General features: G+C 39.1%; 1 protein-coding gene across 1 annotated transcript in view; it reads left to right on the top strand.

Annotated features, from left to right (window-relative positions):
* Positions 1 to 625: 625 nt before the first annotated feature.
* Positions 626 to 16,484, top strand: part of FAM169B (family with sequence similarity 169, member B) — a 26,371-nt gene continuing 10,512 nt past the window's right edge. The window contains exons 1-3 of the mRNA XM_010012719.1: positions 626 to 762; positions 10,368 to 10,453; positions 12,037 to 12,211. Of these exons, the coding sequence (XP_010011021.1) occupies positions 12,094 to 12,211 (118 nt within the window). The 5' untranslated portion in view covers positions 626 to 762; positions 10,368 to 10,453; positions 12,037 to 12,093. The remainder of the gene's footprint in view (positions 763 to 10,367; positions 10,454 to 12,036; positions 12,212 to 16,484) is intronic.

Below are 16,484 nucleotides of genomic sequence, written 5' to 3' on the forward strand. Positions count from 1 at the left end.
CTCTGTTGCATAAAAGATGGTAGTAACTATCATCTTTTAGTAACTAGTTACTGTGATAGTAACTATCATCTTTTGCAGTTTCCCAGGTAAATTGTGTAATATTGTTTTACATCATTTCATTGTGAAAGAGCCCAATTGAAGTTACTCAAAAAAGAGAGAGAAAACTAGTGATACACAACAGGTCATGGGCTGACCATAGAGGGGCAGTCTTCCAAGAAAGAGTGGAAGCTGTGGAATTCTTTTCCTGTTGTATTTTTGGACAGTACTAAAACTGAGGCTGTGTTTTGAAGACTTCTTATGGTTTTGCTCTTCCAGCTTTAAAGCAAGTTACTTACACCTAGAGGAATTAGAGACTCTGCTTGTTGTTGTTCAAAGGAAACAAATGTGATTTGATGCTGTCATGGTTCTGCTTCGTAAAATTGCATGTCAAGAGGTAAATAACATATAGAGAGGTTTTTACCAGCATTACTATTTTAGACTAGGTTTATACCAAAGGCACTAATGGGAACAGTAAGGGCCCTGATACACCAAGCAACTGCTGGGGAAACAGAGGTTTTAATACTCATGTGTCTTAGTTCATTAGTTCATTTAACAAGTAGAAATATCTTGTGTTTTATTTTAACTACAGGTTGCCTTTACTTGGTAGACACATTAGCAGGAGATCCAGAGGTCCTGCAAGCAGGTGCTGAAACATACTATGAAGAACTAGTGAAGAAATCGTTGTCCATTCCTGATGTTTTTTCAATCCCTGGAGGAGAAGAGGTATGAGGCTGATGTTTTTCATACTGCAAGCTAGATAGTTGCAAACTAGTTTGTTGGTTGTGCTCATAGTCTGTGAATAGGGGTAACCTGGTGTGGCCAGATTACAAATCTCTTAAAATCAGCAGATTCTGCATGATTTCAAATGGTTTCCATGCTGCAAATGAGAGATAAGCTTAAACTACAAACCTTAAATCCCTCTTGAGTGTGGATGAGGGTTTGAAGTACTCAGCTGAACTTTGCAGCTTGAGCTGCCTCCTTATAGGACCGAATAAAAATTGAATTTGATAGATGTTTATACCTTGATGCAGCTCTGTTTCCTGCCTTTATTGTGCACTTTACACAGGTTTTGTGATATAGTCTGTCTTCTGTTTCCATTCTTCCCAATACTTATATTGACGATTTTGAACATGGGTTCTCCTAAAGGAATTCTGATCAGATGTGATTGATAGGTGGTATAAATACTGTAGGTGCCAATGCTTTAGGGTCCGTTCCTGAGCCACCTGGGGGGAATGCATTGGAGTTGACTGAGCAGGCCTATTAAAAACTCTGATTTCAGTCAACCTATGAAGCCTTTCATTCTGGGCATTTTCTAAGTCATAAAAGGTGTGCTGGGCTAACTGTTATTGTACTGTCAAACCAGTAAGTGGATTAGTTGAAATAGATGTTTGGAATACGGTGGCTTTTTCACAATTCAAGAAAATAATATGCAGTAGTTTCCAGAAAACCACCGTTTCAGGTGGGTAGCTTTGAGCCGTGAATGTAACTGGCTTTAAATACTCTTTTAATGCCCTCTAGTGGACTGTGTAGGGTTAAATACAAACAAACCTGAGAATGCAAAGATCCCCCAGTTCAGGGCTCTGTGTCCTCAGCCTTTCGTGCCTGGTTGTACTTGGAGAGGCTCATTCGCTGTTCCATTAGAAGGCAGGGTAAGTTAAGATCCCAGGCAGTGCTGTGTGTGTTCCTGCAATAAATAGCGAGACACAGTGAGATCAGTTAAAGGTGGACTTCTGCTGTTTGATTCAGAACTGTCTTGATTTTGTGGCTTGTCATCAGAGCTTAAATATATCACATGACTGGTTTGAGTCTCATAGCAACACATTTCTCTGTGCATTCATTTAATTCAGGTCTAATCTAATCTGCAGTCAGACAGCTAGTCAAGGGCATAAGTAATGGTAATATTCTTGCTGTATTGTTTTTTTCCTTATGCTCTCTAATAAATAGTTCAAAGGATGTTGATGCTTTGTAATTAAAAATAAATGTAATAAGGTAAAGCTCCCATCCCCAGTGAACATCCCAGCTAACAATCTCTGTTCTATACCTACAACTTGAAGGATGAGGATTTTGGTGTTTGAATAATGGGTGCAGTTTCCAGGCTTCTTTTTCTCTGTGCATTTGAATTAAAGCATGTTTCAAGTGGCAGGACCAGCAACCATGAGTAATTATTTAGCAAGTGTTAAGTGGCTGTCAGCCCACTTGCTCGGTCACAGAACTTCTTTTTGATACGGCATGGTCTTTGGTCAAGCATTCAGTACACAAATAGCAAGGATTAGTGAAAGGCAGAATGGAAGCTCATTGGCAGCAGTTCATACACAGAAAGCTATGCTTGGCTCCTGCTGATGTTGTTAGCACCTGTGAAAGTGCACATTACCTTATAAAACAAAATACCAATCATAGCAGTATTGGAAATGGGACTGGCCTTTTCATTATAGTAATGCTCCCAGGTGCCATAAAGACATGGATGCTGTTGTAGTTGAAGTATGCAAAGAACGACTGAATCCCCAGAACATACTGAGGTTTTGGGAAGCTCATGAATACAGATTTCAGACAGTTTCCTATTTTTTTCTTGGAGCCCAGTGTTTACGTAGATGATCCCAGGATTTTGGCACTCCTAAACCAGCGCACACCAGTTTCAACTTAAAGTCGTTATCTTGAATAATCCATATTCATACTACTCCTTCCATGCACCAAGAAATATTAAATGTATCACATGACTGATTTGGGTTTCAGAGCAAACTGACAAATGGGTGCAATTAGAGAGAGAGGCACACCCACACATACACAATGGACCAGATTTTTGAAAGTACAGTACATACTGTGCTAAATCACACACGCTCTTTGCCTTGTACCTAAACTTACATGACAGCATTTGCAATATTCATATGGAAATCGTCATCTCTATGCATATAGAGCTGTTTGAGCACAGCAATTTTGTGTTTATGTGTCACATCATTTAGAAGTTTAGTCTAAGACTGAGAGCTTGAGAGCTGCATTTTGATTTTAGCTTTGCCTTCAACATAACCACCTTGTGCCAATTATCCGCCCTCCCTGTGCCTCAAAGATAAACTGCCCAGGCACTGCCCTAATGCTTTGATACTCCCTGTGCCCTCAGGCTTAATTCATTGTTTGCAAAACACCACAAGTACTCAGCTGGACGATGCTGTAAGAAGTGCAAGTTGTATTTGTTTTTATTTCATGTGTCTGGTCTTTCATAACTCTATTTGTCTGCATGTAGCAGTCTTCAAAGCCAGGTTATGTACCAATCTTATTAAGTCGGTTTTAAAGTCTTTACTAACTTTGGTAGCTTGATTTCTTTTAAATTAACATTACTTACTGAAAATCTTAGAATATTATGTATGTTTCAGTGCCATGAAGTTCAGGATTGAGACAGTGTTGTGCTAAGCTTATCCCATGAATGTTAGTAAAACATATCCTAAGTGCATCTAATAACATGAAATAACTTCTTCTGAGCATTGCAGTACAAACTGCTACAGGGCTTGTTTGTTTTTTAGGTTAAACTTGAAGAATCCTGTGTGTGTTTTGTCCCTCTCTACTGAAATAATACTACTTGCAAAATGTTGCTGTTAACTGATCCAAAGGATAAAGAGACAGGTTAGAATTGGTCAAAATATTTTGAAGTTTGAGTAGTTGTGCTTTCGTTTCTTTTAAGATGGTCTGTTGCTTGTATATTTAAATATTTGGGGGTTTGTTTTGAATATGAAGTGGATTCAGTTTCCGTGGCAGGGATTTGTGTTGGTGGTCTACTGATCAGAAGGGAGGATTGACAGTCAGAGCTTCTATGTGTAAATAGCCCTGCTGGTAGCTGAAAAATCACTTTGGGTAAATCTGTGTCTCTTTCAGAGTCTGTTCAGAGGGGTAATATTTTTCTAATTCAGGATGATGTGAAATTTAAAGCATAGTTTGGATAGAATTTGGAAATCCTTATGAAAATAGTAAATATGTATGTGAAAATGTATTAGGTCTTACTGATTCTTATTAATGTTATTTTAACTTTATGGTATCTTCTTCGGTCCTGGCTTTAATTGCCTTGTATTTCCAGTACTGGTATGTGAGGGGTAAATCTAGAGTGAGACCATGCTCAGGAATTCAGTTAAATCTATTTTATTTGGCAGTTCTCCCAAGATACTCTTTAAACTTTACCAGCTTTGCCGTGCTTGCTGCTAGTAATGCTGGTGTTTTCCTATTGCAGCCATGTGTCAGCTTGACAGGGACACACTGAAGTTGTGTTACAGGCAGTAGAAGTCAGCATGTGCTTACTGGTGTTTCTGTTTCATGAGTCACTGCTTAAAGTATCAACAGGTTATTAAGATTTGATCAGCAGTTGTATCTAAGTTTTTTATCTCCCTGCTATCAGGATCACAGTATCTTCAGACACAGCCTAATTTCTTCCTACTTACTCCCTTAGGCATGTGTCTTTGACTATGGAATGTCAAAAAAATGTAAATGCAAAGTAAGTAACACGTCTTGATATCACCAACAGGAAGCTTGGCTCCAAGTTGCCTGGTATCAAAAGCCCAGGTTGCAACCCACCTAGATTAAATGAAGAGTGTTGCAGCTGTTGTGAAGCAATGGGCTATAAAATTTTGGAAACAGCTACAACAAAGACATGAACCTATGCATTGACCCATTGTGTCAGGGAATGTAGAACACGTGAAACATCTTAAACTTGCAGCTTCCAAATGTAGCAGCAAACTAACAACATCTGTCATTAAAAACATACTTTATTTTTGTAAAGGATAAGCCTGAAAGGCTTTAATAGCCAGTATTCTTAATAATACAGCAAAGGCAAGGCAAAGAAATTTATCACTCTCTTTTCAGTTCCAAAGTGTGTCAGATAAAGATCTTACACTTCTAGAACAGGTACTAGTAGTGTAACTAAGTGTTCATTATTCAGTCCAAACCCTATAACCAGGAAATTTCTTCATAAGAACAAAAAACAGATTAAAATCATCTGTGGTTAGAGGTGAACACTGCAGAGTTTCCCAGCTCCTTTTACATATGATTTCAATTGGATGTTTGCTAATGGGTTGTGATTCACATAGTTGAAAGTAGGAGACCTTTCCAAGTTACAAGTGTAGTCAAAAGACTTTCTGGTCCCTCAAAAACTATTGATATAGAATTACTTTTCTGACATTAATTTATATATTCCATTCATGGTTTTCTGAAGAGAGAGAGGCACTGGTGTGGTAAAGGAGAGGAACGTCTACACTGGAGGCCAAACTTGCTCTGTGAGTGCAGTTGTGCAGAGCTACTGACTCATGTTCAATGGAATGTGGTTAAAAAGAGCATTAAGTTAGTTTAGGCTGCACAAGAGGAATGGGGATCTGTAACAACTACAATGCAAAAATAGAGTTATTAAATAAATGCAGGTGAAAGCAGTGCATTTAGCACAAACCTTCAGTGAAATGATGTAATAGTGTTAGGAACAACAAGTATTAATGAGGTACATGTACACGAGGTAAAAATGATTTCCCACAGGAACAAGTCAAACAAGTCCACATTGGAGCCTAAATTAAATGATAGCTATCTCTATTAAAAGCTTGAACCTAGCAGAATAAACACCTTATTTTATTATAAACTACAGACTGACTGGCTGCTGTGACCCCCTTGCAAAAGTTTAGCTTGAGTCACCAGCCCATACTCACAGAGATCACTAACTCTGGTTGTTTAAGGCTACATCATCTGGCTTTTAATATTGCCTTTTCAAAGTATGATTTAAAGGATTTTACTGGAAATTCTTTGTTTCTGGATTTTATATGCTATAAACATGTGGCCAGTCTTTTGACACACATTAGATTTGGCTGATGTGATTTTTATTTTTTTTTCCCCTTTAGATGAATTTTAATCAATTTTCATTAGTTTTCTAAAGCCTGCTGGGGTGTGTGTATATGTGTGTGCATACCTAATACATATGGGTATATCCATTTGAACTGTTCTGTCCAAGGATTTTTCTCACAGTTCAACAGTTTTGGAACTGACTCCCATGGCAGCAGACTGTGTTAATGTGGCAAGTCCATCTGGATTTGCTTACCTATATGACCTTTTGTTCTGACCACTGAACAGATCCAATTGTTTCAAAACCAGTTTCTTCAGAGAAAAGCAGTACTTACTGACTCGCTCATTGTTCCTTAAGGACATGGGCAGAAAGTTAAAACACTAAATAGGTTGTGTGATTTTCTTCCTCCCTTGAGCTTTACACTTTCCTTGTGAACTCAAGTCCCATCCAGATGGGAGAAACAGTCTTGCTGGGGTTGAGCTCTTCACTTTCTCATGTGCTGTCCAGTGGATCTTTATTTTAATTTTACTTCACACCAGGAGTGTTCTTAGAAGCAAATTTCCTGGCTGTCCCCACATACTGTGCTTCAGCTCACATCAGGAAGCACTCTCGGAGTGTGTGAACTGGATTGCTTTTGGCTGATATGAAATTAGAAGCTGTACTCCAGAAGCACACTGATGTACCTCAACCTCAAATAGGCTTTAAGTTTTCAGGACCAGGCTTGAATTTGTGAACATCAGGCTGTCTGTGCCAAATGTTTTGCTCTGTGAATTCAGTTTTGATAGTGTTAGTCTTGCTAATGCAAACATGGTCCTTGATTCCAACACTGAGATTTATATCTGATCACCTTGATCAGATGAGTTGTCCAGAAGTGATGCGTAGCTTGTGGTCTGAAATGACCTGCATATTTCAAAGAGAAAATGGGTATGACAGCTTTTCCAGAGGACTTGGTCTTGGTTGGGAGCATTTGTAATTTACTTTTGATGGGCTGAGTGTACTCTTCTGTTAGTATATCTGTACAGATATTTGTATGGGAATGTAAATTGTGTTGTAAGGGCTTCCAGAGCATAGCACGGGTGATTAACATCTTGATAACACTAAATAAACATACCCTATTGTGGCGTTTTCTGCCTACTGTATATAATAATTTACAATAACTGTTAGATGCCATGGAACATTTATCACAAGGCATTTGCAACAAATCACTGAGTAAAACTGGAATTGTAGAAGAAAATGTAATTGGTTGCAGGAAAGAGATCTATCTGAGATACTTGAATGGCTGCCATTGCTGCAGCATCTTCATGCCTCCCAAGCTATAATGTATTTATTTCAATAAGACTCTTAGGAAAGAGAGGGACAGGCTCTTATTCCAGTTTAAATACAGGGAACTGGGAGCACAGCTATACAGAGTATGTTGGTGCTGCAGAATGCAGTTTGATGTGTATTCTCTGAGCTTCCTCCAGTGTTGGCACTGACTTAGGCTCAGTTGCATGGATCTACTTGGAGTAATTTACCATGCTCCTTCCAAGGTGGAAATCTGGCAAAAGCAGCCACTGTAAGTGTGTCATCCATCTGAAATACTGCCAAAATTAAGGTAAAGGTGACTTTATCTAAGGTGAAGAACTGTTGCATTCTGTATTTATTAAACTAACTCCAAGTACATCTGTCATATATAGCATTGCCTTTAATTTAGCTTGTGACTGAGGGATGCATATCAGCAATTCAGATGAAGGCTGGGGGAGCAGAAGTACCAAGCTGGATGTTGCTTTGATTTTTCTGCTTTACACTGCGTAGAGTCCTGATGAGCACATTTCATTCAAATAGTTGCACACCCGTGAGGGAACGTTTGGCCAGCATAGCCTAGAAAGTGAAAATATAATCCAGGCCTGGGTTGGGAAGGGATCCACGTTTGCCTAGCAAGAAGAGGCATTTCATAATCACAATTGCATTATGCTTAGTGCCTAATTCAAGTCCGTGTTGTTCAGTGCTGTATTCCAAATACCCATATGGAATCGTGTGCTTCACAGGCTCCTAGCTTCTTGCAACACTCTGAATATGTTTGTCTGACTGCAAGTGATCAAAATACTGAGGTTTAGCAAGCTGGTGCTTACAGGACAAGCCACCCAACTAAGCATGTATATACTCCATTAGTTGTGAACTGAAATGTAGTGGACTTAATCCATTTCACCTAGTCTTGCAGTTGCAAGATCAAGCATATAAAGTCTTGCAATTGCAAGGTCATTGTAATTATATACACAGGGTTTGGGTGATGTGTGTCACCTACTGTCAGCACTAACTTGATCTCTTATGGTAAGTTGAATGTAACCAAATGTCTTAGAACAAGACCGGGAAAGGAGAGTGAAGGAACATGTGGTCTCCCAAGACATGTTTGCATTTGAAATAGTGTTCCTGAAAGTTGATTATAAAATGAAAATGAGAATATGGGGAAGCATGGATGGATTTAACTGCGGACCAGATGTTGACTTGAAAAATGATAACAAAAAGCAAAGTACATATGTTTGTGTGAAATCTGGAGAAATGTTTTTCCTTCAGGGAAGGCATCCATATAGATCAGGTTGCTCAAGTAATGTGATGTGACAGTTGCTATGTCAACTAGTGTTCCCTTCCACACATTTAAATTATTGAATAGCACAGTAAATGTTCTATAAAAGTAGCTCCTTACAACATGGTTATGCACCTTCCCATTTTCCTCAAAGCTTTTTCAAACTTTCCTGACCATTGCTATGTGTCTTAAATGCCTGAACTATGTGCCAACCATCCATGCAGCTCCCATTAAAGTCCACGTTTAGCCCATTCTGTCCCCTTTGACTCAGCTCCCATTGTAGCTGCATGTTTCATGGATGTGTAATGGAGCAGTGGCTGCTTGCATTTGAAAGCAGAGCGAAGGGATTGAGGGAACAGATTGAATCCATCACAGAAAAAGTATGAGACTCCATGCAAGTAAGTGCATAATATTTAATGAATTGAATCTGGTGCTATGAACAGGCATCTGCCCTTGCGTGCAATACTTTCTTCATTGTTAAGCCAGTACACAAAGTGTAACACTTTTTGGCACATGCTTTAATAATTTATTTGAGCTATAAGTTAGTTAAGCAGAATCTCCAGCCTTAAAGCCAGTGGGAGTTGGTAGAGGCTGAGGCAAAAAAAGGAAACTAACCTGTGCTCATCAATGACATTTGTATAACCTGAGGCTAAACCAGGTAAATGGTGAATCCTGTTAAAGCCATTTCACTTCCTTGTGGGTTCATTTGTCTCTAACTCATAGCTGGTTTTTAACTTTCTTAGGTTTGTCCCTAGTTGGGTAGCTTAGAAAGCCACAGACAGTGCACTCTCTTAGGACTCAAGAGGTGTGAATTCCATGCTGTTCTTTGCAACATACTTCCTGTATTACGTTTTATCTTTTTGTCTCAAAATGGGGATGATAGCTGCCCTGTTTGAAGATAGCAAAGGTAGTGATGTTCTTGAGCAATCCTGGAATTGTGGCCATGCGCTTTCTTTAGGTGGACGTCACCATGATGAAAGTTCTTTTCGCTGAAATACTTGCTTCTTGATGTGTCATAAATGAGCAAATTTCTGGTTTTATTTTAAAACTTAATCTAAGCCTTTGAAATCTATTCTATATCCTTCGAAATGACCCTGGGTTAAAACTTTTCTTACTTGAACAGAGCTTGGGATCAATTTTTGCGTCACTGTTGCTGCTTCAGTATTTCTCTTATACATCTAATGGCAGACAGTGAATTCTGTAGATGAACATGTAGGAGTAGGGTTTAAATACATGTTTCTGCATATGTGAAAAATTGAGGAAGGATGAGAAGTGGGGTGCAAGTTTTGCATAGCACCTACATAAGGACTTATGTGTAGGTTGGTAATGCATTTCTGCTTCAGGGCTACGTATCTTACTTATATGTGCATATGTCTGTCCTTCGGCGATAGGATTTTCTCCATATGCATTTGAACTTGTGTGAACATTTGTCCATGCAGAGATTTAGGAGTCTGTCCTCTAAGGTTTCAGATATGTAGAAATTCAATCACATAGGCAGCTGAAAAGGTAGTTGATGAAGTGGATATGAAAACTTGTATTTGACTTGTGTGGGTGCAAATAGGGGCATGTATACATGTGGGCAGGGGACAGCCTGAAAGAAACTTTGCAGATGTAACCTTTAGCTAGGTAGCTCTCTCTGTCCCAAATGCCACTCAAACTTACTGTGCTGCTGAACAGATATTATGCAGGATGTGCTTTATTCACGTGGCACACAGGGTGTCACACCAAAGTTGCATCAATTCCTGAGAAAAATTCCCTTTACCTGATGCCTCGTGCAGTACTGAAAATTGGATGTCGGGGGACACAGAGGTGAAATTGAAATACAACTGTTGTTCTGCTGTCTCACAGCAGATCAAACTGGAGCCAGCTGGAGGGAGAAGTAGATCAGAGGCTGCTTGTGGAAAGGTTCAGAACTAACTTTGTATTTATTTGCAGCTTACGTGTTCTCTTGTCTCTTTCTTTTTGTAGTTTTGGCAGTTTATTTGAACCAGTGTTGGTGGCCTGTTGAAGATGTAGTAAAGACAGCTGATCCCTCTAGAGATGGGCTCATTTCGGTAAGGATGCTATTTTAAACACTTGCCTTTACCCTGGAACTTTCCAGCTAGAACAATCACATGTAATTGTCTGTGGTCTCCTATAGCTCATGCTTTATAACCCATGAGTTCTGGGCTGTGTGGCTCATGAGGTAGTTCACATCTCCCATTACACAGTGACATGCACATTAACCCTCCCTAAGCAATTTTCTGCATGCAGTTGATGATTTAGCTGTGGGATTTATGTTGGTTTGGGTTTAGTTTACCCTCTCTGCCTACTAAAGGAGTAGTCAGCTAAACCTAATTACTACCTTAGCAGTAACTCTCCGTGTTAGTGTTGCTTGACTGACTGACTGTTGGAAGGTGTCACTACCCTTTGGAACAATGTCTTATTTAGCTAGTTATGAACTTTTTTACCTTGGATAATGTTTATAGTGTGTTCATTTTATGAAATGGTTGTTATTTAATAGGTTCTATATATGTAATTCTTTTTTTCAAATAAATTATCTTAGTAAGGAACAACTACTTTTTTATAACTTGAGAGATTTGGGTAACCTGTAGTCTGCTTAAACTAAGAAGTCGGATGTGAGCTTTGTGTTGCCATGAGGCTGTTAAGTCAGTTCTGTTTCATAGCAAACCCTCTGTGTCCAACTTTGGTCTTAATTATTCTAATCCTGTATCATTCCCCAATATCTGCCATGCATAGAGTTGAATTATTCACTGAATTAAGTAGGCTTTTTGTGAGTAGCTGAACTGAAGGCTTCAATCCTTACAAGATGGAACAGAAACATAGGCCTTCAGGCTTTCAAGAGTCTGCTGTATCAACAGAGAATAGAAAAATATCTGAAAATAGAAAACTTGCCCCTTCTATGTCATTGCTAAGGGGTAAGTTGTCATCACTTGTGGAAACTCCCATTTTCTTTGTCAGCATTCATATAAAGCTTGTTGGCAGTACTTTTTACCTTGATGAATGAGATAGTCTTGTTCCTTTATATTTTTCCACCTCCCTGTCCTGTTGGTGGTCTCGTAAGAAGCATGGCATAAAAACTAACAGTTCATGTTATACCTAGATTATAAACTGTTTGGGACAGCTATTATAAGCTGTTTGGGACTGTATTTATTCTCTGTTTTGTATAGTATCTACCTCAGTAAAGTCCTGAGCCAGTAAAGTTCTTTGATGCAGGGCAGCTAATAGGGAGAGGTGACCAGGGTAACACAGTGACTCTTGTCTTTATCTCACTTTTGGGTAGATTAGATTGCCTTGATCCCATTTCCAAATCTGTGACTGGTTTGCTGTGACTACAGTCAAGATACTTCTTTTCTTGCTACTTTAGAATTCCTCTCTGTGACAACAGGAGATATGCCAAGCTTTATAAATCGTTACTAGATTATTCTACATCCTCTAGATAGAGGGTGGGCACTGGGGAAAACCTTTTTTATTATTCTGTTTGAAGCAATTCATGAGGTGTTTTTCCCCAAATTAAGTGTTCATGTTTCCTGACCTCCTCCTTCCCAGTACCTTTCGATTTTGAAGCCTTTTATGAAACACAGAATACTGTGCTCTGCTTCATTTTTCTTTGGTCTGCTTTTGTTTGTTCTCTAAGGTCCAGACATTTGAAGAAAGGATTGTCCTCTTTGTTCTGAACTACATTATCTTTGGAATGCTGGAAGGGAGTTCAGCTAATGATGCATTCTTTCTACCTCACTCTGCCACCGAGTGTGCCAAGATACTCTGGAGAAATGGTGAGGCTGTTGCCTTCTACTCGGTCAAGATGAAAGGTAAGGTCATTTTAGAGACACATTTCCATTGGTTCCTAGTAGATAGAAATGTAATCCTTTTGTTTATCTTTCAGTATAAGTAATCCTGGCTCTCCTACACATTTTTATATCAAATCTCTCTCAGAATGAATCTGGGGAACGAACCTTCCCAGAATTTGGAAGCCATCCATACTACTTTCATTTAAACATGATGGTTCCAAACTATATTCTCAGTTACACTGAGTGATCTGAGGTACTGGCTTATTCCAATAAAATATGCTTTAATGCAGCCAAGTAGAAGGTCATACATCTAGGAACAAAGAATGCAGGACCTACCCACAGAATGGAGGACTGCATCCTGGAAAGAATGATGTCTGGAAAAAAAGGAGTACAGTTCACAGTGGAAAACCAGTGTATCAGGAGTGGCTGGTGATGGGGAGTGGCAGTATCCTTGGATACATATGGAGCAGTGTCTGGGTTGTATAGAGGAAGGTGTATGCACTACATCAGTCCTAAAATGCTTCGTCCGCTTATGGTGCTCCCATAACCTTTGAACTCCCAGTTTAAAGGATGATGATAAATTGATTTCATCATTAATTGATTAACTGGCATAGAAAAGAAACAAAGCATATTTCATTCTTTAGGGATACTTGCGCCAGTATAAGCTTTAGTGAAGGTCTTTTAATAAATAGAGAATGGTAAAGGCTTCATTAGAATAACTTCAGGTATGCAGTTGAGTACATACCCCTATGTAGGAGCTGGTTACCAGTTTGTGTTTAAGATTCATGGGTGTCATCTTGATACCAGCAGCTTAAGCATAGAGAAGTTTGTATCTTTGGTGGTAGATGTATTGTTCAGGTCAGCAATCAGTAGCCATCTATCCAAAAGGGCAGAGTAAGAAATATCTTGAGAGCTGTACAGATATGGATTGCTTTGGATTCCAGAGGACTGGCTGAAGGTGCCTTCTCTGAGAGTCTCAAAGGCCAGCAACAATAAGAGATGTTGTGCTCTTCTGCTGCCTTGGGATGTGCAAAATCCTTCTTCACACTGAGGTGTAGCCTGTGCACCACTGTGTTTGTACAGTACTACTCTACTATCAGTGATGAATCAAGTCTCAGCCTATAATAAAGGAATTTTGTATATGTATGTGAATATGCTGATGAACTGGTTTGTAATTGGCAAACACTTCAATTGCCATTGTACATTTTCCTTTAAGCCCATAAATATTTCTGAGCAAAGCTTTTGGAAAGAAACACTTGTATGGGCTGTAATGATTCATGCTTCAGTAAAATAAATTTGCACAGTAGTCTGTTATGGGTGGAGTATTAGCCAAGTTGAAACTGTTCCTGAGTAAGTTGAGAGTCACAGTTTGGTTTTAAACCAGGTCCACATAAAATACAAATTCTTCAAGTCCAGCTTTGTCAGCATCTGTCTTTTGTTGCCAGTGGTTTTTTTTTATTCTGGGCAGCTATATTTGTTAGTTTTTGGCCTGTGTCACAAATTACTGCAGTCTCTTGCCAAAGCCTTTTCGGGAAGCTTGAAACTGATTGTTTTTGCCCCTTTTTGCTATTTGCTGTATGCATGTAGAAAATAATTCCTCTTTCTGAAGTTCTGTGATTTCAATTTCATACCAGCCATGCTCTGGCTGATCCTATTCTCTCTACTTGCTAGAAGAGCCATGGATTTACTAGAAACAAATAAACAAAACCAAACAACAGACCAGGCTAAGATGATAAATATCTTCTTTTAGAAGCTATATTTCACAGTGTTGTTTCAGATACTGTTTTTTTTCTTAATTTTCTTTTTGCTTTTTTTAATCATAATATAAATTCTTTTTACTGTTCTGGTCAGAATGTTTAGTAGGGGCAGCTTTAAGTACAGGACTTTATATGTTCCTCGACCTCTGTTACAGCTTCTGGTCCTAGGAAGAAATTGTTTTTCCTTGTGCCCACCATGTGATTCTGATTCCCTTTAGTCCCATGCTCTGCAATTACCTGGCTATTCTTTATAGTTTTATTTTCTTCACTATGTAATTTAGACTCTCATGCTGATGTTGTATTCAACTGTATTTCTCATCTGTGAATTTTCCATTATCTACAGTCTGACAAAACCCATGCTTCAGTGGAGCCAAATAAGCCAGAACAGATCTGTGGAGCATGGCTGTTTCAAACATCAGTCATCTGGGTGAATCACGGAAACGGTGACCAAGGAGGAGAGAGTCTGTTCTATCTTTGCTGTGGATTTAGTGTGCCGTTATGCAGACTACATTTTCCATGAACTTCAGTGATTCCAATTAACTATCTTGGCAATATTGTAAAGCCATTTCCATTTGCCAGTTCCTAGGGGGCCTGTACAAAGTGAGCTTGGTGATTTTGGTCCAGTTCCACACATCCATCCGTCTTACGAAAGTCCTTCACTGGATCTCTTCTGATAGTCTGGCTAAAGAGGGACAGATGGTCTTGAGCACCCTCCTTGCTCCGAGTCACAGTAACTGCAAGTCAAGGTTTTGAGACAATTTGGCAGCTACTGACACTGGCCATCCTGCACCTGTTGGGTAGATAAACAGAAGACTCATTCTTCAAGGCTATCACTTTCCGTGAGCATTAGACACCTTTATTAAGACGAAATTTATTCATGACTACACAGATCATCAACCTGGCCTCTCTGGTATGTGCCTATTCCTCTCCAATGTCAGGCATGCAGCATTTACCACTGGGTATACTAAAGATTGATGAGACGTACTAAGCCACTAATGAGGCTGATAAGACACTTTGTCACGTGCCAAGATAAATGTCTCCAATTTTATCTATGTCAGCGGCTTCCACATTAGACAGCTGAGGAGTGAGACCTCACTGAATGTAGCTAAAGGTACAGCAGGAAATGACAGTTCCCTGTCCCTGTCTTTGCAGAGTGCAGCCTGAAAATGAAATATTTTGCAGAAAACCTTCAAACAGATACTTTTGGTTTGAGATCTTTTTTTATATTCTTTTAAGACTTCATAAACATACTCTGGGTTTGAGGTCTGGTTTATATTCTTTTAAGTATTTCTTTCAGATTCTTTTCTTGATATGCTCTAAATCTGTGTGAGAACCTGAAAGAGAATGTGTTTTGTGTGGTGATGCAGGATTAATGACCGTGGGTACTGACACTATTTTTTGTGCAGTGAGACCATGTAATTCCCTGAAAGTTTTTCTTTTTTATTTACTGAGGACTAGTAATTACAGCAAATGAACTTTCGCCACCTTCAGATAAATGTCAGGAGAATGTAGGAGATTCATATTCCAAATAAATCACTAAGGAAGTTGGAGGATGCTATGAGCCATAAACCAGAACACTCCCTCCCTCCCCCTCCCTTTTTTATATACAATTTTTTTTCCCTACTGTTATCTATTACTGTTTCTATAACACTTATGAGCTGCCCAGTTGCAGACCAAACTGTCAGTGGAACAAAAAGGAGTCAGATTGTCAAAGCTTGTCCCTTCCCAATCTTACTGTGTCTCTTTTGTCAAACCTTAGTAGTAAAAGTATGGAGAAAGATGGTGTTCTGTGTTATGTGAATCAAACCAGCTTTAACAAAACTGGGTCCTCTGAGAAGGCTGTAAAACATGCACTTGAATCTGGAGTAAATGTGCTGTTAGCTTCTCATTCATTCTTTAGAGATGCTCCACAGATCACAGTTTGGGAACACTTGACTGCAAAACTCTAAGCTGATACCAAACCAGCAGCAAAGCAGCAGCAAAGCTCAGGCTCTGTTTTTACCTATCGCAGAGCCTTGGAGATTGTCTTTGGAAGCGGCGACCCAAGCTAAAATTCATTTCACACCTTACTTCATGCAAGCCTTCACAAATTTCTTTTAATACTTTGGTGGCCCAGGTTGTATTCTCTAGAAATAGATCCCCAAAAGATAATAGGATTTTATTTTTCACTGGTTACATGTATTTCTTTTAGAATTAAAAATTAACTCAGTTAACCTGACAGACAATTAGCTGAAATCTTGTTACATAATTGCTTTTGTCTCCCTCTGTTTTCTAGCAATAATATTTTTAATGTGCATTTCTGAAGCAGACTGAAGGTTCTGGCTGTAATAAAAATTAAATGACTACATACCAGTCAAGACATGAATTAATTTAATTTTATTGAAGCCAGAACCTTTGTTCCCCTTCTCACATACAAACTCACACAATGGGTTGACCTTGGGTTCTATTCAGCAGAAATATTCCCCACCCTTTACACAAGCACTCAGCCTGCTTAAGGCCTGTCCAAACATGTGTGTGCCAAGCCAACTTGTTCAGCA

Source organism: Nestor notabilis, unplaced genomic scaffold (assembly GCF_000696875.1).
Source record: "Nestor notabilis isolate BGI_N333 unplaced genomic scaffold, ASM69687v1 scaffold22704, whole genome shotgun sequence".
NCBI classification, from domain to species: Eukaryota; Metazoa; Chordata; class Aves; order Psittaciformes; family Psittacidae; genus Nestor; species Nestor notabilis.